We start from the raw sequence: 27,393 nt of genomic DNA, 5'->3' as shown, positions 1-27,393 counted from the left end.
CAATCGTTTATTTACGTCACTGAGGGTTCGGAGCAGTCAGATAACGGCTCTCGGTTCTTCGCGGGATGCTGATACATCGGGGGCACTCAGGCAGTTAGTGACAACAAAAAAACATTAAAATTACAAGCATTAGTACTAGTTTTTGTTCATCATTTTGCTGAAGCGCTTATCCAACGTTGTGTACTAACTACGTAACTAACAGTTGCTCACCCAATTATACCACATTTACAATGGAGGTGCTTATGGTGAACCCCATCCCTCTGTCTGGAATGACAATAGGCATTTTTTCTCAGGGAACAAATTCAATTATATCAGTGCATTTTTTTTACATTTTGATGTCTTGATGCATCAAACAGCATTTAAGCCAAGACCTATAACGTCTGTGAGCCAAAAAAGCTTTTGGTTCAAGTGCCTTGACTCAAGTCCAGTGATGATGCTCTGTGCTGTACTTCTGTTATAGATTCCTGTTTAAACTTTGAGCTAATGATGGATGTGACTGTTGAATGAATTTGGGACAGCATTACACTATAGCACCTTTTATTTATTTTAGTTTGTATGTCTTTATCTCTACATTAGTGACTTTGGATTGTTACATGGGTTTGCTGATGATGTGTTGTTCTTGCATCAGCAACACAGTCTGGGGCATCTGATAATGTAGTGCTTAGAGCTGCTGTCTTTGGATCAGAAGGTTGCTATAGAAGTACAAACACACACATTTTCAGAACCGCTTGTCCCATACGGGGTCACAGGGAACCAGAGTCTAACCTGGCAACTGAGGGCGTAAGGCCAGAGGGGGAGGGGACACACCCAGGACAGGATGCCAGTCTGTCGCAAGGCACCCCAAGTGGGACTCGAACCCCAGACCCACCGGAGAGCAGGACCCGGTCCAACCCACTGCACCACCTTGCTATAGAAGTATAAATGGGTAAATGATTGCAGGTATCTTAACATTTTCACGTTGTAAGTTGCTTTGAAGAAATGCATCAGCTAAATGAAATAGATTTCTTTTGCTTTATGCTAATTATTTTGTCTTGTCCTAGATTGATCCTGTCTTAGCTGCGACACAATGTTTTACCCTGGATTGCCATTATGTGATGATCTTATAACATTTACTTAATACAAATCTTTGTGTTTTATGTGAACTATGGAATAATTTAATGTAAATTTAATGACAATGAATGATATTTAATGAATTTAATAATAATAATAATAATAATAATAATAATAATAATAATACGGTATATCGCTGTGGATTTTAGGTGCCGCTAGATGGCGCTGCTCACACTAGCGCGCAACTGCTTTTCCACCGCCACGCCTGCAGGCGGACTCTGCATTTTCCCGGTCAGTCTACCACAGCAATAAACAACGACGAGCACAGACAGACACCGAGAGACGCTATCCTTTAATAATAATCATAATAAAACTAAAGTACACCAGTTACCTCTCTGGCCCATCCTAATGAAGGACCTTCGCCCTGACTGACTTTGGGAGATGGGAATACTAAACATAACAGACCAGGTAAGCGGTGCGAACGGAATGTCGGCCGTTTGTCTTTCTCTTGTCCCTTTTTCCGAGGGAAGAAGCGCGAGCGGACTGGCGGGCGGGCGGCGCGCGCTCGGTCGCGCGGGCTGGGCCATGGCGCGGACTAGGAAATGCGAGTGGCGCGCGGCCTGGCGGCCCTGCTGCACGGCGGCCCGTGCGTTAAGCTTAACTTGAAAGTAGTGTGACCTATTTATATTTATTACCAGTTCTGCCGAAGCGCTTTGAATCGTGTGATTTGTCAGGAAATGTGTCGTAGATTCCAGCGCGAGTCGGTTGTCTGTACGCCGGATTCACCTGCCGAGGCGTATGACGTACCTCTCCTCTGCCTAGCATGGAACCAAACGAAGCGCTTTGTTTTGTGTGTTTTTTGGAGAATAATAATCATATATCGATGTCTGCTTCATTGACTGTTGTCAAGGTATCTGCGGCCGAGTTTGTTACCACTTCAAATTTGCCCCTGGCTCGTTTGCTTCCTCTCTTGACTTAGTTTCTTGACCGTGACGTACCGACCGGTTAACTCGGTAACCAGACGTGGTGTGAGTGAGGCAAATCTGTTCACTTATTTGCACCGCTTGCACTCGATTCCTTCTATGTGTGAGTCTTGCGACTTGCATTTTTTAAAAAAATTTTTTTTTTTTATTGTAATGATGTTTCCGTCTAAGGATTTGCTCCGTCATGAGCGGCCGGCTTCATCACAGCCGGTCTTGTACTAGTCCTGACAGTTAGAGTTAGTAGGGCACTCACTGGCCACGTCTAGCTTTGTTACTGAGAGAGTTACTAGCAGGGCACTCATACTTTGTACACAGCCAGTGATGTGTGATTAGCATGTAAATAATAACAAATGAATTTAATGGTTGAGGTTCAAGTACAGGTCCTCAGTTCAATGGGGAGTTTTGTTCCGGTAACCTTCAACCTTCACCTTGTTGTGAGTCATGAAATCAATTTATGCTGCATAAACCCTAGTTAAACTAGTTAGGATATCTAACTTGCAATTCTACGTTTTGTAAAGGGCTTTGTTTGTTATTTGTCACTAATTTCACATGGTACTCATGTTACAAGGCTAATAAAATACAGTAGTATATTTTCACTTTGCACTATTACCTTCCTTTCTAATTTTCTTTTGCTTTTTCTAATCTGCACCACCAGAATGTTTTTGGTTTGTTGCCATTTTAAGAGTAACTTGCGTGGAATTACAAACTGAATGTTTTTGTAAATTAAACACAACATACCGATGGACACTGAGTCCGTAAAGTGGGTGTCTTGCTGCATCGCGACCCGATGTTATTATTGTACAGCAAATTGATAACACACAAACACAACAGTGGTACTTTTTGTCAAAATTGAATACATGTATGTTATACTCATGGCCCAAGCTGGAAGAAGTATGCGAACCTGCTTTAGTAGCAATAACCTACACCAAATGTTCTCTGTTTCTGCTGAGAAGAACTTTAGACTGTTCTCCTTACAAAACTGTTTTAGCCTCTCTTCTCACAGCATCTCAGTTGGGTTGAGGTCTGAACTTTGACTGGACCATTCCAAGATACAAGTTCTGTTTGTCATTCTTTGTTGATTTACTCCTGTGTTTTTGGGTAATTGTCGACACCCAAGTTTTATCAGCCTTCAGGTGATGGACCACTACCATGACAATGTCAGGTAAAATTTAATAAAATTTTGGATTCATTGCTCCCCGATAGCAAGTTGTCAAGCCCTGAGGGAGCAAAGCATCTCCAATCCATGATGCTGTCACCATTATGCTTTATGGTTGGGATGAGGTTTTGGTGTTAGTGTGCAGTGCTTTTCTTTCTCCAAAGATACTGTTGTGCATTTCTGCCAGAGAGTTCAAATTTTGAGTAATCTTTTCTTACGGTGTTATCCCGGAAGCATTTTGGAACATCCAGGTGGTTATTGCAAACTTTAGACATGCAGGAGTTTTTTGTTTTGGAGAGCAATAGTTTTCTCCGTGGTGGTGTTCCATAAACACTATTGTTGTTCACTATTTTTCTGATAGTGGGCACATGAACAGGTACTTTTGCAGGTTGTTTGCGGTCATCTGGGGGTTTTTTTTCAGCATTGTGCACTGCAATCTTGTGGTGGTTTTTGCAGGGTGCCCACTCCAGGCGAATAGCAACATCACTGAATTTTTTTGTATTCATAGACAATTTGTTTTACTGTGGACTGATGAACACTGAGGCCTTTAGAAATGCTTCTTTTTTTTAAAAAAAAAAAAAAAAGCCTTTTTTAGTTTTATGCATTTGTGTAATTCATCTAAAGTCCTGGAATTTCTTTTGATCAGAGCATGGTTCACATGAACAGATCTTCATTAAGAAGAGCGGACTCTGTCAGTAAGCTACATTTCCGCGCTTATTTTATAGACCTCCAATCCACACCTTCATTCTCACTGATTGGAACATCTGACTCCAATTAGTTTTTGGACAGTTAGTCTAAAGGTTCACACACTTTTTCCAGTCTGGGCTGTGAATGTTCAATTATGTGTTCAAAAAGAAGTACAATTGTATGTTAAACAGAATCCATTTGCATATTATTGTAACTTAATTGATAAGACCACATTTTATGAATAAGTAATGCAGAAATTCAGGTAATTTCAAGGATTCACAAACATTTTCTTGCAACTGCTCTAAAAAATAGCTTTTTGAATTAGCACTTTTTTAAAGCTTTTCAGAGGGAGAAAAAGACTAAATATGCTAATTTGCATGACACTCGCATACCTTACTCAACCATAGGATAGTTTCTAGATCCCATTTATACGAATTAGAACTGATTGAGTACATTAAGGAAATTACTGTCTAGATTAACTTTATTGTATTACCAAAATATAAATATATACGGTCCCCAAAACCCATGGTAAGTTGAAAAAGCATTTAATACACCTAACCTACTGAACATCTTCACTTCTTATCCTTTAAGATGGTCAAGATCGTTGATTGCAAAAGTCCAAGTTCACGTGCGATGGACATTACGGGCTTGCCACTTTCATGCTAGACAGTTATCTTGAGTTTTTCCTCAAGAGTAATTTCCTTTCTCATCCTCCTCTCACCAGTAGCTGGAGACACAAATGGGTGTTTCGTAGACATGATGGATGCATAAAGCACAACATAGATACAGGGGGTATCCAAAAAAATGCTGGCAACACAGAACACTGTAAAGTATCAGTTGTATACACTAGCGATTCTGCACTAGAGTACAAAGCATCATGAGAGAGTATCGTACCGCCTATTTCTTGCTTGGAGGGAAAAAAAATCAAAATTGAAAATTCGAAGTTCTGTCGAAGTTTTATTCCTTCTTGCCAGTGAAATGCAGCTGGTGTTTAAGGTGAAACACTTTCTAATATTTTCTCCGTTCTACAGTTTCATTCTTGTGTAGCAACTGAAGCACAGATGGAGCAAAGCACTGTCTCTTTGGGTATAGCAGAGCACAACAGACTGAATAGGAGGTAGTGAACACAATTTTTTTTCAGATTTTCAGTCAGTTTAAAGTAGACTTTGTTTATTGTGAGTTGTTCACTGATTTATTCGAGTAACATGTGCAACACTCGTCATCTTGTCTTTGATTACCACACAGGTTCCTCACAGATATGGAACCTGAGCTCTAAACCCTGCAGAAGTTGGTTGAATTAATCCAGTCTCATGCTCCAGTTCTGTCCTTGGATGCATTTTACCACCAGCTTATGGTTGGACATAGAAATGCAGGTTTTGAAAATACTATTTAAAAATAAACAATTTTTTTGTTTGAAAACATAACTCAGATCTTTGCAACACTGGTACCCAGTGTACATAGATGAGTAGGGTTTTTTTTAATGTTTCTTGGACACCACAAATGAAAGAGGCCCCATGCAGTTTTTGGATACAAAGGCCTCGTTTTGTATTCTTCTGAATGGAGAAGGGTTTGGTTTGTAATCATTTTGCCGTCTTCATTAGTCATCTGTGGCTCACAAGCATAAAGAGCTGGTTGTTGTTCATGTGCCAAGTGGTACGAAACGGCTACCCTGCATCCCTCTTTCACTCATCAAATCATCATGATGAGGGACTGTTTGTGGACAGTGAACAAATTTCAGTTGGTTTCATTTTTAAACTAGTTTGCCTTAATTCTGTGCTCTAAACGGCTGATGCACAAGTCTGCCGCCTTGTCTTCCTATTCTATTTATAATAAGCTTTGATCTTTGACATAATAAGCTTATTGGTAAGCCACTCAGCTTTAATACCGTTTTTAAAAGGCAGGATTCCTCTTCTTTCCACTTGTACACATTTTAAGATGGACAAATCATTGTAATGCTGGCATTGGTATGAAATGGGGTCACAAATTTGCCTTAAGGTATCATTATGATGATCCTTTAAACTAAAACCTGAATAATGGACACTGAATTTTGAAAAATTAGTAAAAGCACAGTTCTTCTGAAACAAACTGTATCCAGACTAATTCCAGTAAATATCTGCCTTTGTGTCCATCTGTTGTTTCAATGTTTGTCCTTTCTCCTTCAGCCCCCTCTGGTCCAGGCCATATTCAGCCGAAATGCAGAAGAAGTTCAGTTATTGTTATTGCACAAGAAGGAAGAAGTTAATGCACTGGTAAGTACTGGACCAGAATTTCTATTTACATATTTGGCTGTTTTAATTCTTTTCATTTTAATTTTTAAATTAGATGTCCAGTTTCCAATTCACAGCTGTATGGTTTAAGTGTAAGAAGCCTGTGGGCAGCATAGTAGTCAGATCTGCTGTCTTGTGCTTGAAGGACTTGGGTTTGTCCGGCTTTCTCAGGGTAGTTCCCCTGTTCAAGGTACTTTCTCGAAGTGCTCCAGAAAAAATTGCCCAGCTGTATAGATAGGTAAACACTACAAGACCTTTAGTAGTGTAAACCCTACGCTGTAATTTGATTTGAAATAAAAAACTTAAGCATTTAATAAAGCAGAATATCATCATACATTCTTTTCAACAAGCTTGAACTGGTCAACGGAACATACTGGCATGTCTTCGGTTTTAACCTTGGGCCTGGGAAGTGAACTGCACCATTCTACAACCTGCTGAGACACCAAACCATAGCCTTTTAGTGCGTAGAGCTGTAACTCCTCCCACTCGTGTTAACTCTTGTTGCAACCTTTGTAGGCATTTAAACATTAATGTCAGAAGCTGCTGTTCTTATTGCAAGTAATCTTTACACACAAGAATTCGACAAGTTGTGATGTAATTTTTTTCGACTCCAGATTTATTCATTTTTAATGTGGTAAATGTATCCCCTCTCGCTGATGTCAGGTTACCTGACCTGAGAAGACTATCTAAATTTTTGTGAAGGAATAATGGACCGTTACAAGTATTTTCTGGTCTCATCTCCGATGACCTCCTCACTGTTTTACACTGTGGGCCCCTAAATCTAGGACAAAGCTGAAATGTGTATGTCAAGTTCCATTACGGTTCTGAAATGAGCACCACAAGCTTCTAAACTCCTTTTACTATTCCAGTGTTCAGTTCTGAGGGATAACATGCATTGTGTGTTATAGTTAGAATATAATATAGTTGAGAGAGTACAGCAGAGCACTTAGAGTAAGAAGCTGCTTTTCATGACCTGCTGATTTTGTCTGATGAGATACATGCAGAGAGCTGGGGCCCATCTTACTCATGACTTCTGCTGTTGTCCATTTGTCCTTAGTGTTAAGCTACTTACAATGATTTACCTGTATACTTGGTAATTTTTACTGTATAAATTCTGATTAAGTACTATGTTCACAGGTACTACAGCAGGAGGTGGGATTCAAACTTGAGGCCTTCAGTTGTACTGCTGCTGTTCTCGGCAACGATTCAAATATGAGTGATAGGGCTGAGACCTAATGTATCAGTTGTGCACTGAAGTATTTGCATGAGTGTGTAGATTAAGTGAATGTGTTTCTCTGTATTCACTATAATATTAGTCTCACCCCACGACCTCAGCGTAGGATTTTTGTCCCTAGTGAACATGTGGAGCTTTGATCCTTTTTGTTTCATATTAGCATCTCGTAAGTATCAGTTTTTGCTCCATGGTTACATTTTATTTTATAATTGCATAACTCTACCATCAAATATTGAAACTATAAAAAAAGCTTTACAACTTAACATTTTAATAGCATGTAAACTATGAATACCTTTTCCATTTGCATGGGATGCGTTTCTGTCTAAGCAAATGTGACACTCCTTGTGGTACAGCCTGTTTCCGGTCAGCACAGAGAAGTGTTTGTTTTCCTGTAAACATCTTCACCCATTGGATTTGTGTGTGGTTGTGGTGCCATGGAGCCCTCTGTCCTTTGGCCGCATTATTCAGCGCAGACAGTGCCGCGTTGTGGTGTGGGCGGAGACGTTGAAATCGATGGTAAATCATTTTCCTTGGGTGTTGCTAAAAGCCCCAGAACCTCATGGCGAAATCTTCCTGGAAGTCTGTCTATTAGAACTTAAGTAATGCTTGCCAGCTGTGACCAGTCTGAACTGACCGCATGGCTGAGGAGGGCATGTATAAAAGGCACATTTCACAGTGGGCCTCATTTGTAACATGAGTGATGGCTGTGAGAGCATTGTGTCTTGTGTCTTGTGGCCTGGCAGTTAGCTCTCTAGATGAAGTTAATGTGTAGGGATCCTCATAATGGTAAAGTAGTGTGCATAAAATGTCTTATCTGAAGTTCTGTTTTGTTTAGTAAGTTGTAACTGTTAGTGGTATTCTCAGTGGAATTTTTCAACACACTGACATTTTTCAGTTTTTTAATTGTTTTCTTCTAAACAGTTTTTATTGTTTGTTTGTACAGATGTCACCCGCAGTTCTGCATCCAGCTGTGAGTTGGCAGTAAAGAGCACCCAGGCAGAGAGGGGATGTGGGATTACACACACACACACACACACACACACACACACAGTTTCAGAACCGCTTGTCCCATACGGGGTTGCGGGGAACCGGAGCCTAACCCGGCAACTCGGTGTAAGGCTGGAGGGGGAGGGGACACACCCAGGACGGGACGCCAGTCCGTTGCATGACACCTCAAGTGGAATTCGAACCCCAAACCTAATGTAGAGCAGGACCCGGTTCAACCCGCTGCACCACCGCGCCCCCTGGATGTGGGATTGATTGAATGTGTTTTCAAATTTTCAGCTAGTGTAGGGTGTTTGTGAACAATAATAAGGTGAAAAATGTTGCATGTGTTTATGAAATAAATCTGTAAACAGTTGGCATTACATAGGAAGACAATTTCTATTTTCTGTCATTTCACATTAGTTTTAACAGTAAAGTAACTGACCCTGCGATGGATTAGCATCCTGTCCAGGGTGTACTCCCCTCAGCCTTGTGCCCACTGATTCCTGGGTAGGCTTTGAACCTCTCCAGCCCTGAATGAGACAATTAATTACTGAAGATGGAGGGGCATATGGCTATACATAACATAACTGAGTTAACATGGGATGATTTTTTTTTAATATAGCGATATCTGAGTCATTGTTGAAGTGATACAAGTCACAGAATTTACCCAGCAAATATTGTATATCGAGCGATACCTTTGTTCTTAAGCTTTTGCTGATTGCATAGATAGTAAAGCAAACGAAGTGGCCATATGCTGAAGAATGGTGAACATGTTTGTGGTATTTTTTTTTTTTTTTTTTTGGGGTAAAGAAAAATTCCTGTGATGGACTGGAGTCCCATTCACGGTGTTCTCTGTTTCACACCCTGTGTTTTTAGGGTAGGCTCACAGTGACTCTGCACAGGAGCAGTTAATGAAAATGAGGTAAATAAGCAAAAGTCTTGCAGTTTATTTTAGCTTCAGAGGAAGTTTTTGAGGAACCTCGGTCATGAGTAAATTGAGGGAGATTTTATAGATGGTCACATCACAGTTGGGTTTATGAACAAATTCCGTTTCTGAAAAGTTACAGTTGAGGACGTAGTGTAATTCAGCAAAGGACTGTAAATGGTAGCAGTAGGCAGGGGAGACAGCATTGTGTGGGGTGGGGCTGATCTTCACCAGTGCCTCTCTCTTCTAGTTGTTAGATACCATCAAACTCAGTCCTTTGAAACGTCTGCTCTCCTGTGCTTCTGTCCTGTCTATGTGGCCACTTCCATGTGTCTCCATGTGTCCAAATTAACATCATTGGGTATTTGATTTTAAACAACTGCTTTATCCTCTTGATTTTTTTGGGGTATATAATTACATGGCTGTTTCAGTGAGATTATAATAGGGTAAATTGGGGAAGGAGGACTTCATGTAAGGTGTTCCAACCCCGGGATTGGCCACACACCAATATACTTGTGTTCAAAGCTGCTTTTACTGGCAGCCTCTGGGTTACAAACGTCTAACTTGCGTATAGCCCATAGTTATGAACTACCCCCTTACGGAACAGAAGGTGTTTTTTTTTTTTTTTTTTTGTCACCGTTAAGTAACAAGAAAAAAAAAACTTTATATCAGGCCTATTATATAAAAAAATTTGAGTTACATGCAATGATTCGTAATTACAAACGGGCGCTACTTTGCGGCGCACATCAAGACATTGCCTGTCTACAGCGGTTTGTCGGCTCGTGGGGGGACGCATGAGCCCAAGGTAGGATAGACTTCATTCCCTTCAGTCAGACCACGTTGCTGCTAAGTGTCTCGTGTGTTATTATATTTGGCTTTAATTTTTTTTTTTACCCTCCTAACCATAGAACCAAAGTGTAAATGTAATGCAAATGATGGTGATGCATCCAACAACAGGAAAACAATTATTATTGAAACTGAAGTTGAAATAATAAAGCAATCGAAAAAGGTGAAATGCCAGCAAACATTGGAAAAGCAAACATTAAAGTTTCTTCAATAATTACTGTATTGTTATATTAAAAATGTTTTAGTATATCTGGAAGTGTTTCTTTAATGTTTCTTTATGCATGGAAAGGTACACGATATACAATATATTAAGACAAACATTTCACAAACTGACGTTGGATTTTCACCATACCTTACTGTTCTGATTTACGTTAAAGTCCAACTTAAAGACAGACTTCATAAACCATGTATGTCGTAATCTTTTGCGTAGTGTAAGACAATTTGGGTAAGGTCACACACATACAGGGCGGCACAGTGAGTAGTGCTGCTCTCTCACAGCACCTGGCTGGTGCGAGAGGACATGGGTTCAATCCTTGCTCAGTCTGTGTGGAGTTTGCGTGTTCTTGTGTTTGCGTGGGTTTCTTCCAGGTGCTCCGGTTTCCTCCTAGTCCAGAAACATGCTGTTCAGGTTCCTACATAGTGTGTGAGTGACAGAGAGAGTGTTTCGCTGATGTATGGCGTGAGTGACTTATTGTAAGTAGTGTATCTAGCAGTGTAAGTCACCTTGGTGAATAAGGTGGGTGGGTTGATAACACTACATAGAGTTCATTGGAAGTCGCTTTGGAGAAAAGCATCTGCTAAATAAATAAATGTAAATGCAGCTTTTTTTTAAAAAGGAAGTACTCATGCTGATAGAAATTATTATATGTTCTTAGTAATATTTCATTTGAGCACAAATCAATATTTTTTGAATTGCTGTAAAGGAAAATTACTCCTGTGTGTAAAGTTGAAATCAGATATTTACTTTTTCTTTTAATTGATATGTATACTCTCAATTTTAATTTTTATTAAAACAATATATTCACATCCTTATAGATTTATAAGTTTAAACCTGCATTTAACATGCGCATTTTGATGAGCTCCATCACATCCCTAGTCTTTGCATTTCTAGACCGCACACAAGAATCCACAGTTATTATGAATAGATGACATACATCAACCGTGTAATCAAGCGACCGGTGGTTGGAACTGCATACAGCTTCATAAGAAAAAGCAATTGTTATTGATTATTCGTAGCAATCACATTTGCTGTCTAAGCCTGCTGGTGCCATGATGTTTAAGAAATGGAGCAGTAAGCACTTGAGTTGGTGTTGAGTGAGAAAGCAAAAGTGTGCTGAGAGGAACTTGAAGCTGCTTTCATTGCAGGTATGTCAAAGTTCTCTGATCTGTGTTCTGTGATGGGACAGAAGCTCAAACACACCTTACTCTCTTCCTTTCTGTAGGACCAAGAGCGCCGCACACCCCTGCATGCTGCTGCTTGTCTGGGTGATGTTCATATAATGGACCTCCTCATTAATTCAGGTAAGACAGCCCTCTGTGATCGGTAAATGATGGAGGTGTCTGTGCGCTCAAGCACAATCCACTCCCATCACCTGGGTGCCAGATGCCTTTATGTGACTGTCTTCCTTACCCACCCCCCCAGGTGCTAGTGTTAATGCAAAGGACCACGTGTGGCTGACTCCACTGCACCGGGCAGCTGCCTCTCGCAATGAGGTAAGATGACAAAATTAAGGCATCTGATGTATTTTTTTTTATTTTTTAAATTCATTATTTTAAAAATGAAATTGATAGAAAGCTGGCTCCTTCAAGTGTTTAGAAATTAACCAAACTTCCTTTAGCTTTTCAAAGTCCACACATCTGCTGTTACAGATTATTTAACTTAAGATTCTCTGTCTTAAAACTTGATATAGCACATGAGAAAGGGGAAAAAAAATCACATTATTAGAAAAAGTCAGTGGATTCTGATGTTTTAGAATTTAAAAATAAGCATTTAATGTGAATTTTTTTTTTTTTTATTGCCAGTATCATAGTGTCTGCTCCTGTATTTTAGTCAATGGAAAAACTGACATGAATAGATAAACATGATAGCAGCTGATATAAAATGTGTAAACACCATAAAGGCAAGTAAAAGTGCACTTAGCTTGTTGGACCTGTATAATAGATTTTGAGCTGGAGTACTGTCAAAAATGTTCAGTTAATGTTAAAATATCCACCCAGATTAGGATCACAGTCCAGCATGTGCACACAGACAACCACAATGTCAAATGGCTTTGTCTCCCAGAGGGCTGTGGGGCTGCTCTTGCGCCAGGGGGCAGAGGTGAACGCGCGGGACAAATACTGGCAGACACCACTGCACGTGGCAGCTGCCAATCGTGCCACGCGGTGCGCCGAGGCCCTGTTGCCCCAGCTGAGCAGCCTGAATGTGGCAGACCGCACCGGCAGGACTGCCCTACACCATGCCACATATAGTGGCTACCTGGAGGTCAGGCAGGCAAGGGGATGAGGGAGGGCGATGTGGGTTCGGTGAAACTCTGGTGTGCAGTTGTTCTTTTTCACAGTGTTGATCAGTTTCCCTATGGTTTATTTTTCCCCCTGTCCTGTCTGCTTCAGATGGTGAAGTTGCTGCTGAACAAAGGGGCCAACCTGAGTGCCAGTGATAAGAAGGAGAGGCAGCCCATCCACTGGGCAGCTTACCTAGGTGAGGCACCAACCTCGCTTGCTCAGCCCACCCATGAGCTGTCAGTTGGCACTTTCACTTCGCTTTCTGTGGGCTTTCAGTTAAAAATTGCAATATCTTAAAATATCTAAGCTGTTGAGGGGGAAAATATTAGGTATAATTTTACTTCAGTTTTTGAGGCAGATACATGGACACCTCTGCTGTAGTAACACACACTGTTAACCTCTCTCTTAGAGCACTGCTTTGTGGTTTCTGGTTGAGTTCTGACACAGACCCCTCCTGTTTCCTACAGGGCATTTGGAGATTGTTAAGCTGCTGGTCTCCCGAAGTGCAGACGCTGTCTGCAAGGACAAGCGGGGCTACACTCCCCTCCACGCTGCCGCTGCCAGCGGTCAGATTGAAGTGGTCAAGTATCTCCTCCGGCTGGGCGCTGAGGTGAGCGGAGGTTAAAATTGCAGCTCTTTATGACAGTAGAGTTTGGTTAGAAGTGTGGTGCTGTGGGAAGCAGTTTTGTTAGTTCTTGCTGTTATGTCAGTCTCAGTGGAGGTCAGTTCTCAGATGTTTTTTTAGCAGCTTTGAGTTTTGAAAGAGTTCCATGTAATGCACAGGCTTGCTTGTTCAGTGGTCAGATGCTGGTGGTGCTGTCAAGGATGTTTGGATGGGTCACTGAACACTTGCACCTGAAAAAAGTCTGAAGTGCATCTGAGTACTGAAGCTTAATTTATGTACATTTCCTAAGCTGGCAGTAGTAAGAAAACCATCATGAAAAATGTATGATTACATTTGAAGGTTTGCTGCTTGCATTAGAGCACTTAAGAATCTTCTTGGACTTCTTGGATATCTGATCTGCAAATGTTGTTGAAGATTGCTTGTGATGAAGACTGCAAGCATTGACCATAAATAAATGTTTATCAAGTAGTGTGTCATATTTTCCCAGAATTCAAAGTCCATCCATTTTCTAGCCTTGTAGAGCTCTGCATTCCTCTCAGATGTTTATTTCCAACTCCCAGTGCGTTACAGGCAACCTAACATGAGTACCAATAGGTTTATGCATATATAAAGTTATTCAGTCTTTCAGTAAGGACTTGTATTTTTTTAATTTTTTTTTTTTTAGTGGTCACAGTCTAATTCCCATTTGTGATCTCGCTTAAGTGCACACACTGTCTCATTGCAGCCTAGTTTAGTTTTGCCTCCATTGTAGTGTTTAGCTTTGTGTAACAAAGTCTCATATCCTCATAGTTACAAAGCTCTTGATTCTTTCTCTTCCTTACTTGTTTGTAGCCTAGCAGTGATGTAATTTTTATTTGGCATTGTCCCCAGTCTGCCCCCCCCACAATGCTCACGCTGCTTTTCCACTCGGCTTCCCCTGCAGATTGATGAGCCGAACGCCTTTGGGAACACGGCGCTGCATGTGGCCTGCTACATGGGCCAGGAAGCAGTGGCCAACGAGCTGGTCAACCGTGGTGCCAATGTCAACCAGCCCAACCTGCGAGGCTATACACCGCTGCACCTTGCTGCTGTGTCCACCAATGGGGCCCTATGCCTGGAGCTCCTGGTCAATAACGGGGCTGACGTCAACATGCAGGTTAGACAGCATGGCATCAGTAGCGATGGTGCCAGGTGCAACCAGAAAGGCTCTCAAGGCCGTTTGTAGGGCTTCCTTGTGTGGTTGATCGGTAGTTAGAGCTGCCACTTTGCATAAGAACCTGGCTTTGAATCCTTACACATTCGGTAGTATTCTTGAGCAAGGTATTTGCTCTGGATTTCTCCTGTAAAAAATTACCCTGCTGTATATATAATTTTGGGAGCTGCTTTGGAGAAAAGCATCATGTTAATGAATTTTTTTTAAAAATGCATTTTCTCTTTTCTGTAGAGCAAAGATGGGAAGAGCCCCTTGCACATGGCTGCCATTCATGGTCGCTTCACTCGCTCCCAGATCCTCATCCAAAACGGTACTGTGACAATGGGGTGTAAATTCACAGTTGCAGAGTGTGTAAAAATGGCCAGTCCTTGATGGAGACCCCATGCCCATGTCTCACAGGTGGGGAGATTGACTGTGTGGATAAATATGGCAATACTCCTCTTCATGTTGCTGCTAAGTATGGCCACGAGCTGCTCATCAGCACCCTGATGACCAATGGCGCCGACACAGCCAGGTGAGAGATGGCTGTAGCTTGTTGCAGTAGGACTGGAAATTCCTTATTTCTGATTTTGTTTGAAAACGGGAGTTCTGTGATGGGTTTTCGCTGTGCTTTAAGGCACATCGCTGCCGTTCAGGTTAAGGGGCTATAAGCCTGATCCTGTGGATTCTTCCCGATTTGCGGCCGCCCTTTCTCATTCTCCTTCTCGCTGTGTGTATGCTTCCAGGCAGGGGATTCATGGGATGTTTCCGCTGCATTTGGCAGTGCTCTACGGGTTTTCAGACTGTTGTCGCAAGTTACTCTCCTCAGGTGAGTAGGAACCCAGCTGATGGTCTTGAAGTGCTTCGCTGTATTTGGACAAAGTGGCAAAACATTTTTGTTTTCCTCAGAGCAGTTTCTGTGTCTGTACCATTCCTGAGTAGTTGGCATAAAGTTCTTTGATGCTTCGTGCAGAAAAGTGTTTTTACTAACGCCACCCCCCACCCCTCTGTCCCGGCAGGTCAGCTGTATAGCATTGTATCGTCTCTGAGCAACGAGCACGTGCTATCAGCGGGGTTTGACATAAACACCCCAGACAACCTCGGGAGGACCTGTCTACACGCTGCTGCTTCTGGAGGGTGAGTCACAACACCCTGGGCAGAGCACAACTTGGTGTAGTATCCACTCCTGTGGATACAGCTCTTTCGGTGTCAAAAGCTCATTTCATGACTTTCTTTTTTCTGCCCATATGACAGAAATGTTGAATGTCTTAACTTGCTGTTGAGCAGTGGTGCTGATTTGGGAAAGAAGGACAAATTAGGAAGGTAAGTGCTCTGTATTCTAAGGCTTTACAATATTTGCTGGAATACACTCCTATTTCTTCTGCCTTGAGCCTTTGGAATTCCTCTTCCTTAGAGTTGTCCTAGTCTGTGGCACCAAGTACCCCATCATTGTTGGATTTGAACAAGCACATTCATGTCCCGGCCCTGTCTCCCTCTCTCAGGACCCCATTGCACTATGCGGCAGCTAACGGGAGCTACCAGTGTGCGGTGGCCCTGGTGAGCGCTGGCGCTGAGGTTAATGAGCCTGACGGTAAAGGCTGCACCCCCCTGCACTACGCTGCTGCCTCGCAGACCTTCTGCCGGTGAGATACGGAGATATCCCTCATGCTCCTGTACATATACACAGATGTTCCTTGTCAATAAGTCCTTTCTTAAATTTAACTGTTCCAACTCCAATTTTCACCCAAGCATTTGTAAGCCGCTCCGAATTGTTATTTATTTTAAGCGACTTTTTTGGAGTTTGCTTACACTCTGATTTCACTCTCTAACTGCTGTCATTTCAGAGTGGACCGACAACAGTCTGGGAGCCATCGAAATGAGGAAGAGAGGGCAAAAGAGACTTTCTGGTGATTCTGTACCTCTGCCTTGTGATTTTATGCTGTTAGAGCACTTTTATTACATGCCTTGGTGTTGCAAAGGGAACAAACCATGCTGATTTTTAGAAAAATTGCAAGTACTGTTGGTTTCCAAGAATCAAAGTACATCATAAGTCATCAATGTAGTGTGCTGTCTTTGGGACATTGTATGTAGAAAGCTGAGGTGTAGCATAAATGACTGTGCATTTGTGTATCCAGCTGTTTGGAACATTTGCTGGACAACGGCGCAGACCCGGCCATTCGCAACATCAGCGGTTACACTGCAGTCCACTATGCAGCCGCCCATGGCAACAAGCAAAACCTGGAACTGGTGAGGGTCCTCCAGATGCAAGTGAACAGTGTTTACCTAAATGTGCAATGCAAACTAAGCCAGTTTATTTTGAAAATGGAGTACAGCTGCTGTGTGAAGACCAGAATAGTTATAGTGGAGTTTCAAGGGCTTTCCAAATGCTTTGTGCATTTTATTTTTTTTTTTTAAAAAAAAACCCATTAAATTATGATTCGTAGGTAAATTTACTTGCCAGAAGTGCCCGAGCAGATCTGGGGTCTTCAACAGTCCATACATCCACCCACCCATCAATCATAACTACTTGCTTGTCCAGTGTATGGTCACTGTGGTCCAGAGCCTATCCTAAAGGCATATGGTTTGAGACAGGGTATACCATGGAGGGAACACCTCTCCACTTCAGAAACTGTCACTCACACATGCGCTCGCTCACTCACACATACATACGCAAAGTGCAGTTTAGTTTTACCAGTTCCACTAAAATACTGTCTTTGGACTCTTTTCAGAAGAGATGAGGCTTTGCATGTGAAATGATTCATCGGACACAGATACGCACAGAAAAAATTCACTTGGCAAAGGCCTTGTTAACACTGCTGCAGCCTATAAGGAACTAACAACATTTATGATGCATCCTCTTTTTCTATTAATTTTTCAGCTCCTTGAAATGTCTTTAAACTGTTTGGGAGATGTGGAGAACAGTGTTCCAGTTAGCCCCCTGCACTTAGCCGTAAGTACAGCGTACATCCAGGCACCTCCATGTGCCTTACACCCCTCCCCTCTTCTGTTCTCCTGTTCTAATGTGAACATTTTACTTAATGGTGTCTTTAAAACTGCTGTGTGGGCCTTACTGACGTTTTAATTGCGTTCATTTTTATCATCGTTTTTCACCATTATAGAACGGAAAAGTGGAAGAGTGTTCCGGTTTAATGATTCATAATGAGAGTGCTGATGAGCTTCTTTAGCTTCAGAATGGGAGTGAACCGCAAACCTCTCATCTCCTTCCCCCAGGCCTACAATGGTCACTGTGAGGCGCTGCGCGTGCTTGCGGAAACACTGGTGAACCTGGATGTGCGTGACACCGGGGGACGCACTGCTCTCCACTTGGCTGCCCAGAGGGGCCACTGCCGCTGCGTGGAGGTCCTGCTGGGCCACGGGGCCTCCTGCCTCATAAAAGAACGTCGCCGAAAGTGGACCCCTCTCCATATGGCAGGTAGCGTTTGCTCTCATACACATGAACTCCGGCGTGTGCGCGTGATTATACCCAGTGTGTGTGCGCGTGCAGACCCCTCCACATTACAAGTAAGGCTACCTCATTGTGTTCTCGACAACCTTGGCTTCAGTCTTGCTGTGAGTGACCAAATATACATACACAATCACATACACTTGTGTTTCCAGCTGCCAGTGGCCACACAGACTGTCTGCAGGCACTGATGGACAGTGGAGAGAGAGATGACCTTGCCGATGTAATGGATGCCCTGGGACAGTGAGTGCCCCCCAGTTCTCTGTGTAATTCTCTTTGGCTTCCTCCAGCCACTGACATTTCACTGCTGTTCACCCAGAACCCCCCTGATGTTGGCTGTCCTGGGCAGCCACACAGGCTGCGTCCATGTCCTGCTGGAGAGGGGGGCCACAGCGGATGCTGGGGACAAGAGAGGCCGCACAGCTCTACACCGGGCGGTATGTCCCCCACATCTGTACGTCTTAGCTGGCTTTCATGTCTGTCATTTCTTTCTGCAGCTACATGTTTTTTCAACATGTAATTTCAGCACAATTTTATAAGCATGCCGTCTAAAAGCATTTTAGGATATTTTTAGACTTTTTTGATGGGAGTCAGAAAACGGAGTCCAACCAACTAGTGCTTCCCAACCCATTCTAAGAGCTCTGTGCGTGTCCATGGCTGAATAACTACCCTCCTTGTAATCACGAGTGTTATAGATTACATGCAGAAAAATTAGTGCTTTACTAGTTAGTATCATTGTTGGTCACTCCCTGGTTATCACAGTCTTCTAACTGGTGGAGAACTGTATGGTGTTGGTATAGCAACAGCTGTATGTCAGGCTCAGATCTCTGATTCTCGCTGTCTTATAAGCCACATGCCCATTTGAAGTTGGTGGTCTCTGAACTTGGTACCAGATGCTTCAGAAAGGGATGGCGAGCCCCTTCTTAATATCCTCAGCCTGGGTTTGACAGTCACTTCTCCTGTCTGGCAGGCGGTGATGGGCTGTGAGGACTGTGTGCTGGCTCTACTAGAGCACGACGCCTATGTGATGTGCCGTGACTTCCAGGGCCGCACTCCAATGCACCTGGCAGCGTCCTGCGGCCACGCGGAGCTTCTGGGCAGCCTGCTGCAGGCTTCTGCCCGCACTGACCCTCTGGATTCCCTGCTGGACTACAGTGGCTACACCCCTTTGCACTGGGCAGCCTACCATGGTGAGCACAAGTCTCAGAGCACCGTGGTAACAAGACCTCTTAAAGAAATACTTAAAGACATTGCTGGGGACAATTCCATTGTGTGTGTATACAATCAGAATATCTGTTTACGTTTTCTTTTTTTTTTTTTTTTTTTTACATAAACAGTCTGCAGGTCCCTCACTCGATGACTTTGTGTCTCACCCTTTGCTCTCCTGTGGTCTCCTTAGGGCATGAAGACTGTTTGGAAGTTTTACTTGAACACAAACCTTTTAGTATCCAGGAAGGAAACCCTTTCACCCCATTGCACTGCGCTCTGTATGTATACCTCTGCATGAACTGCTAAAAGCCAGTTTCTGGTGTGCATAACATGGAAGAATTGTGGCCCTTTACTGGGTGGTGTTGCACTGATTTAATTTTGTCACCGCTTCTGATGTGTTGCAGTATGAACGGCCATGATGGCTCTGCCGAGCTTCTGTTGGAGACTGTAGGCAGTCAGCTGGTGAATGTCAGAGACATGAAAGGAAGGTAAACAGAAGTGTCTCTTTGTACCACTTTTTTCGAAAATAAAATTGTCTGTGTGTACGTATAGTAGTCTGACAGTGACGCTGCTCCTGCTGCACTATAACCGTAGGTCCCCCTTACACGCTGCAGCCTTTGTGGATAATGTAGCGGGGCTGCAGCTCCTGCTGCGCCATGGTGCTGAGGTTGATGCTGTGGACCACGCTGGATGCTCTGCCCTCATGGTGGCTGCTGACAATGGCCAGACTGCAGCTGTAGGTTAGTGCAGACAAACAAAACTGAAGGCTGTGCATTTTGATGTGGGTTCCAGTCCTACTCAGTCTCTGTGGAGTTCAAATGTTTTATCTTTGTTCACATGGGGTTCCTCTGGATGCTCTGGTTTACTCCCAAAGTCTGAAGACATGAGTTTCAGGTGAATTGGGGACACTAAATTGCCTGTAGTGTATTTTGATTTCTGGTACACTGTTCTGCTGTATAGATGTGAGTGACTGTAGGGAGTTGACTGCACTGTATCTAACACTGTAAGTCACCTTGGATAAATATTGGTAAAGATAAATACTCAGACATACTAATAAATGTCAGCTAAATACTAGTAAATTACTGTGTCATACTGGAGAAGAGTACCTGCTCAATGAATAAATGTAGATGTACAGTAACTATGATGGGGAAAACCAGAGTGGAAACCAAACTAAACGGAACACACAATGGCTACTTTTATTTTCTGTTTTTGTATCTTTTATTTTTCTCTTTTTAAAAGCCAAAACAAATCGTGATCCTTCTTTATGTTGTTTTTCTGTTTTGCTCTCTGCTGCTCCTTGAACAGAAATGAAAATCAAATGTGGTTTTGTTTTGAACTCTTTCTGAACTAGTAACCAAAGACAGCAGTAGTAATAAATAAATAAAAAGCCCAACAGAAGAAGAAAGAGGCCAAACTAGAGATGCTGAAAAGGGACAAATCACACATTTGGTTACATTTGCTTTTTTTCATGACAATTTGTTTTTAAAAGGTGGTTATCAGAAGTGCTCAGTAAAGCAATGCTTTCCTGTGGGTGTTTGCTGCATGATCTAACAGACTGGGTGTGTTTGGAAGATATATTGCAGCTGTGCAGCGCTAACTGCTCTGACCCCTGCAGAGATTTTGCTGCACCGGGCCAAGGCCACCCTGTCACTGCTTGACATTAATAAGAACACTGCCCTTCACCTGGCCTGCAGCAAGGTAAGAATACCCCTTTTCCCCTCTGCCCATTGCTTGCTGTGTGCAGCTTCATCCTGCATAGCACCACCATGTCTCAGAGATCCTTTTTCATATGGTAAAATGAGACTTGGTGGATTCTCATTTACACATTTACCAGTAGTAAGATTAAGTATAAAGTTTGAAGAAACTGCAATTAATTCTTTATAAATAGTGCAGTTACTCACAGCAACATGTATGTGTCTGTATCTGCATAATATAGGATGAATAGCAGTACAACTACATATAGATACGCAGTGGTGACCAACACAAGTACACTTAAACAACACAGTAGCCGCACATCTCGGTTTCCCTAGCATGCGCCTTGATGATAATGTGAAGTATGGATGTAAGGCAGGATGTAAAGTCCTGCTGTCAGAATGTGGCGTGATGCTAGAGATGGGATGTCCATGGGACGTGTGGCTGTTCTTGTCACAGCGCAGACACAGATGTGTTAGCCTGCTTCTCTGTGTTTCTGTCCAGGGTCACGAGATGTGTGCTCTGTTAATTCTGGGAGAGATCCACAACCCATCACTCATCAATGCAACCAACAGCGCGCTACAGATGTGAGTTCAATTCTCCGTATAAAGATTATTTTAAGAATGTACGCAGTGGAGCAATTGGTGGGTGGCAGGAAGGAATTTTGTTGTGGGAGCAGGTGGGCACATGTATGAGAGGTTCTTCAAGATATGTCTGTGTGCAGGCCCTGTGTTTTACTCGTGTCACTTCCCACAGGCCCCTGCATATTGCGGCACGGAATGGCCTGGCCACCGTAGTCCAGGCGCTGTTGAGCCGAGGGGCCACGGTGCTGGCTGTGGACCAGGAGGGTGAGTTGGGGTCACCACTTTCTAAAGCTTGCTTAGTTTACTGGCAGGGATGGCATTCCTAAGATGTTTCAGCTGAACTGGCGGCTCAATTTCCCTTTGAGCGTGTGTTATATTGCAGTACAAAGGGTCCGTGGTTTTTTAGGTAGTTTAGGCGGTGTATCTAGTCATCTTGGATAAAGGTATCTGCTAAATACTATATTATGTAACTATACATTACTTTGGAGGTAAGCATCTGCTGAACGATTTTATGTAAATGGCCATCATTTATATACGTGCAGAACTCATTTGCACAGCTGCTTTTATATATGACCTCGGTAAAGGGTTTAACGGTTCTGGCAATTTAGTCAAGTATTGCTTGTCTAGTCACAACCTGATGTTGTGTCCCAAACCTCCACCCTTACAGGCCACACTCCAGCTCTGGCCTGCGCCCCCAACAAGGACGTGGCCGACTGCTTGGCCCTCATCCTGTCCACCATGAAGCCTTTTCCTCCCAAAGACCCAGCCGGCTCTCCCTTCGGCCTTAACCTGCTGAAGCACTGCGGCATAGCGGCAGCCTGCGGCCCTCTGCCCAGCGCCGCTTTGCGCCGTGCCTATGCCAAGGAGCGGCATGGCGCCATCGGGCTGGACGGCTGCTTCTCCGAGTGAGGCTCCGCCCAACCTCCCCCTGCCCCATAACAGTCCGACAAGCCTGAGCCCCCGCCGCCGTGACTGGGTGAATCCCTTGCAACACACATTAGACGAGCAGGAATACATTTATACACGTTTGTGTGTGTTCAAACAACTTTAGGGGTGCAGTCAAACCTATATGCAATTACAGCCTCTCTTTTATTATATCTCCATAAAGTCTGCCTAGATCAGTACTGCTTAATCCTGGAACACACTGTGTTTTGTCAGGTAATTTGGCATATTAGCCCCAGGGGAAAAAGCGGGGGAAAAAAAATCAATTCATGGGAGTCAACAGAACATTTCAAATGAACAATTAATCTTTATCAGCTTTTGCTTAATTATATATTATCTAGTAGTATTAATTCCACATATTTCTTTCTTTCCATATAATAAGATGTGTAGCATCAGCTGTCCTGAAAGCCACATAACAGGCTGTTGATAGAGAGACTGGCGTGTTTTCCAGTATGGATTTGACTGCACAGCTAAGGTGTCAAGAGGGTAGGGCGGTGTGCAGAGAACCCCTGAATGTGTCCAGTACAAGTGGCAGCGCACGGCATTACCCAGGTGAGCAGTGGAAACATGCGAAAGTGCGGTACCTCACTGCATCGCATTAGCAGGTGCAACAGCTTATTTCATTGTACCGTTGTGCTGTTCGCTAAACCTTTTATTGTGTCACTTGTTTCTTTAGGAAACAATCATATTTAGTACAGGAAAAAAAACAATAATCAGTGTCCTGCCGGACATTGTGTGTCGTTAAAGGAGCACTGAGATATCGACATTGATCACCTCCCTCCCATTTGAACCCTTCCTTCTTGGTCATAGGATCGTCCAGTTCTTTGGTGCCGTTAGAGAGGCTTGTCCCCTGTGCACAAGTTTTTCTGTAAACACCGGATCGAATGTGAGGTTTGGGGGGGCTCTCAAGGTGGAGCACAGCATGAAGCTGCAAACAGGTTTTACAGCTTTGTGCCTGACCTGAGAGGACCCCACCCCACACACACACACATATCGTACGATCCTTAATTTCTAAAGAGAACAATTCTAGCGCTGTTTCTATTAAGGCAACATTTGGCAAAAAGCATGAGCGTGTAAAGCAGGAGGCACACACTTCAGAGTAGGCCAAGGGCACAGTTCAATTCCATCAGTGAAGTTGATATGCTTGAATTCTACTATGTACCTCAACATCACTTGAAGATGAAATAATGGACATTAAGACAAATTTAAGATTTTTTTTGGGATTTTTTTTTTTTTTTTTTTTTTTTAAATCAATGCTTTTAAATTTGATGGCACTCAATTTGCACAGATTACGGATAAGGTTTTTTCTTTCACTTTGTTACATAGCTGCTAAATTATACCATCGTGGTCTTTAGTTTGATCAATAATACCATAAAGCAGTTATTGCAGATGTCATATTAGCTTTTTGGTGCCTTTTTAAATATTAATTGCTACATTGTGTTTTTTCTTTAATTAGTTGCACTTTTTCTTGTGAAGAGTAAGGGTAATTTGTGTTAACTTATGTTTTGACATAAGATTAATTCTTTATTTAAATTAGTCCAAAATGTAGTTTTCTGTTTGAGACTGGAATGCTGGTAACTGTTTACATGACCAAAGGTTATAATCTATTAACACTAGAAAGGCTTAAGGTGTAATTTCATTTATCAGACAGCCATACTACACTGAGAACTAAAAATATATATAGTTTTATGGGGTGAGGTTGCTTATCTGGATAAATTTGTCCTTTTACCTATCAGTGTTTAATTATTATTCAAAGATTTCTGGCAATAAATAGTCAGTTGTGCATTGTCTTGCAGAAGGGGGAGTAGGTTGTATAAGTGCACCCATGGGCAAACGGTGCAGGTTCAGATATTTGAAGGGGAGCTGCTGTTTTACCCTTTAGTGGGGTAGTTACCTTGAACCCCTTCATTTACTTTTTACCAGTCATTTGGCTTTAGCTGAGAAAATGAGCATGCAGACAACTTAAATTGGCTAAAACAGCTGGGCTATAGTGGACAGTTGAGATCTTACTGCTCCCAGTATTGAGCCTTTGCAATCGCATCTATTCTGATACCTCAGAGGGATAAGTCATTGTGGTATTTACCCTCTCAGTGTTTTTTTTTTTTTTTTTTTTTTTGGTTTGTTTTAACAATAAGCTGCATTCTATTTGTTTAACCGAAATGTTTTGAGACCTCTGTCCCTGCCACACAACCTTGCTGCTGAGCATTTGAGTGGGCCAGCTACTATCAATACCTCACAATCCTGCAAACTCAACTGGAAAAATGTGTAATACACAAAGAGGATATTCTTGCCCCCAAAAATCAATTTTTAACCACTTTGAAATATCTTCTAAAAGCACCGAGGCTCAGCTTCTGTGCAGTGCACTAACTGTAGCTGTCATGGCCAAAATTACCCAGCTGTACCCAGCCTGGCCACAGCTAGTGAGTCCTGCCTTTCCCACAGAGAGTGACCACTGTTCAGGTGTCTTGGTGCTGCATGGGTGTTCTTGTTTTTACAGGTCGATTTGCACATAATCATAGCTGAATAGGAAGTTGCATACCTATCAAACTGACAGTGGTAATGTGTTGTGAGATTTGCTTTTAATACTTGAAATAGTTTAAAAAAAAAAAAAAAAAAAGCCGCTATAAGTCTTAAAAAATAAGTGCAGATCCAGTTATTGTCTATATGTGCAAGTTGTTTGATCTGATTTCAAAAGCTGTCCAAAAAAAGGAATATCAGGAAAATGTTGAGTGGAGTTTCCAGAAACTCAAAGGATTTTGCATGTTTCTGCAACCTTATTATGCAATTCTGTTATATTTATAATTAAGCCAGCAAGCTGTCAAAATTACGTAGCATCGAAGTACACTGTAATGTTAAATGTTCTTGATTTCAGAATTGTAATAAAGTAATTATTGTAAGCTCATTTATATGCTTGTCCTTGTAGCTATTAACTGTTTTAAGATTTGCACTAAAGCTATACAGTATATTGAGCTCTTAAGTTTTCACTAAAAGAACAATTTGCATACTGCGTCTGGTATGGCTGACCTCTCTGGCACTGAGCTTGGACAGAAATGAAATGGTGTTTTTAAAAACTCCTTTATTATGACTCAGTAGCTGTGGCAGGTTTTTTATTTTTATTTTTTTGTTATAAATTTAAAAATGACAATCATTACTATAAGGGCTTATTTTACTTTTTTTGACATTCGTATCCACACATTGAGTTATATCAGTTTGTCAGTGTTTAACAAAAAAACTGAATGTTTCAGGCTTATGGTATGAAGTGTGTGCCTGTGTTTTCTCCGTTCGTTAGATTTTAAGAATTTTTAAAGGTTTACACAATCTGACAGTTTCTTGTTAGTCTTGATGCTTTACTTGACATATTATCATCAAATAGTTTTTAGCCTAATACCTAGAATTGTTCTCTTTAACCCTCATAATCCTGTGGTGGAATTCATGCATATTGCTATCAAAAACATTTCTTACCTGTAAGCCAGTAAAACAGTGTAGTTTTTGACATGGGTATTACATGAGCTAGAAGTGTTGATGGAGTAGTGTCACCTGTAACACTTCTCCTTCCAACATTTTCCATCTCAAATGGTGTCATTTTGCAAATTGAGATTTAAATTTTGCTTCCCAGTTGCATTCCAATGTAAGACTAAAAGGGAGCCGAATTGGGGGAACTCTCAAGCTTATCTTACACCCAGGTGTGGCCAGTACCTGGTGTTTCACAAAGTCTTTCATTTTGAAGTTTGAAGCCTTTAAAAAAAAAAAAAAAAAAAAAGAAAAAAAAAAAATCAATATCATTTACATTATGCAGAGTAACAAATGCCAAATCCACTGTCATTGTTATTCTGCCTGTATGGTACTAAATATGCTGAAGATGATTGTATTGAGCTACCTGAACTGTTTTTTTTTCTCTTTTTTCTTCCCCTCCCCCCTCCATAAGCCTCTTTTGTGATGTCTGATGATGAGGAGATGACATCACATAATCAAGCCATTTGACAATGTTTTTATTAAGCTTTTTGGGGAGAGGAGTAGAATAAGGGCGCTGTTCTTCTCTCGCACCATGTAACCGAGTGACATTGCATTTATTTTTGGCTGAATTAACTTCTTTCTTTGAATAAATGAGTCAGTGGGTGGGTGGACTTCCCTTTAAGAAGGCAAACCGTTCCCCTTTCAGTGTACTCCTGCAACGGGAACTGAAGGTCAGTAATGCGGCACATGGGGGACACAGCTATCAGTAGGGATGGACACTTTTGCCCTGACCTTTTTTTTTTTTTTTTTTCCTTCTCCTTGGTCTTTTCCATTTTTGCTTATTCCATTTACACAATGGGGACATAGATCTGTGTAGTGTCAGGGGTCGTGTGGTGAAGTCTGAGCTTTTTAGAGTCACATATATGAATAAAATAGATAAGTTGAAAAACATAAAAAAATAAAATGCAAAAAAGATGTCTATAAACATACAGTTCCACTCAGCCCTGATCCAAAGCACTTGTTTAAATGAATAAGCACTTTTATATATTTAATATCTATATATGTATGTACGCGTGTTCATGAATGTATGTGTGCGTGTATATATATATTTATATATGTATAATGTATTGTGTGTGGTGTGTGTTACATATGTAGATATTAAGCAAAAAGGGATGCCATTCCCGAAATAGGAGCTTGAAGTGGTGACTTTTCATTGTGATCATTTGCGTGAGAAACGGGCGAAGTAGACAAAATAGGTTTCTCTGGTGATCGATCAGCAAAGGGAAACACTGAGGACATTAGACACACTCCTGCTGGTGTGTGTGTGTTTGTGTGTGTGTGAATGTTTGCATGTATGTGTAGCACAAATACATTAAGAAAGGTGTATTTGCACTGCCATTCATTTCATGAGTTGCCAAAAAAGAAAATGGAACAATTTACAGAAAAGTAACAAAAGACACACAGGCACACACAAATTGGATGCTGTGTGCAAAATATTTGAATGGACAACTCTTCTGAGCCATAAAAGTAAAAATTCTGACTAAAGCTGAATGTATGGTCTGTTCTGTGCAGAAGTCGTATTAATTGTAGAGCAGCTTTCACTTGAATTTTATTTTC

The 27,393-nt window shown here is 42.0% G+C and overlaps 1 protein-coding gene across 1 annotated transcript; it reads left to right on the top strand.

Annotated features, from left to right (window-relative positions):
• Window positions 1–1,359: 1,359 nt before the first annotated feature.
• ankrd52a (ankyrin repeat domain 52a) lies at window positions 1,360–23,523 on the top strand. Its single transcript, XM_018760126.2, has 28 exons — window positions 1,360–1,518; window positions 6,039–6,125; window positions 11,578–11,656; window positions 11,778–11,848; window positions 12,417–12,617; window positions 12,746–12,833; window positions 13,105–13,247; window positions 14,185–14,397; window positions 14,686–14,764; window positions 14,854–14,968; window positions 15,180–15,262; window positions 15,453–15,570; window positions 15,688–15,756; window positions 15,936–16,076; window positions 16,278–16,340; window positions 16,569–16,680; window positions 17,312–17,383; window positions 17,665–17,866; window positions 18,052–18,139; window positions 18,216–18,333; window positions 18,867–19,086; window positions 19,296–19,383; window positions 19,510–19,593; window positions 19,700–19,845; window positions 20,721–20,803; window positions 21,302–21,384; window positions 21,554–21,645; window positions 22,049–23,523. Exons 1-28 carry the CDS (start codon window positions 1,492–1,494, stop codon window positions 22,288–22,290), a joined length of 3,207 nt encoding a protein of 1,068 aa, XP_018615642.1. The 5' UTR covers window positions 1,360–1,491; the 3' UTR covers window positions 22,291–23,523.
• Window positions 23,524–27,393: the final 3,870 nt, after the last annotated feature.

Source organism: Scleropages formosus, chromosome 19 (assembly GCF_900964775.1).
Source record: "Scleropages formosus chromosome 19, fSclFor1.1, whole genome shotgun sequence".
In the NCBI taxonomy this organism is placed as follows: domain Eukaryota; kingdom Metazoa; phylum Chordata; class Actinopteri; order Osteoglossiformes; family Osteoglossidae; genus Scleropages; species Scleropages formosus.
This window is presented reverse-complemented; position numbering and strand designations above follow the sequence as displayed.

Excerpts from the sequence above, each read along its gene's own strand:
- ankrd52a (XM_018760126.2), top strand. The coding sequence starts at position 1,492 with ATGGGAATACTAAACATAACAGACCAG. Across the intron at positions 6,126-11,577 it reads AGGAAGAAGTTAATGCACTG|GACCAAGAGCGCCGCACACC; the intron begins GTAAGTACTGGA and ends TCCTTTCTGTAG. Across the intron at positions 15,571-15,687 it reads CACGCTGCTGCTTCTGGAGG|AAATGTTGAATGTCTTAACT; the intron begins GTGAGTCACAAC and ends CCCATATGACAG.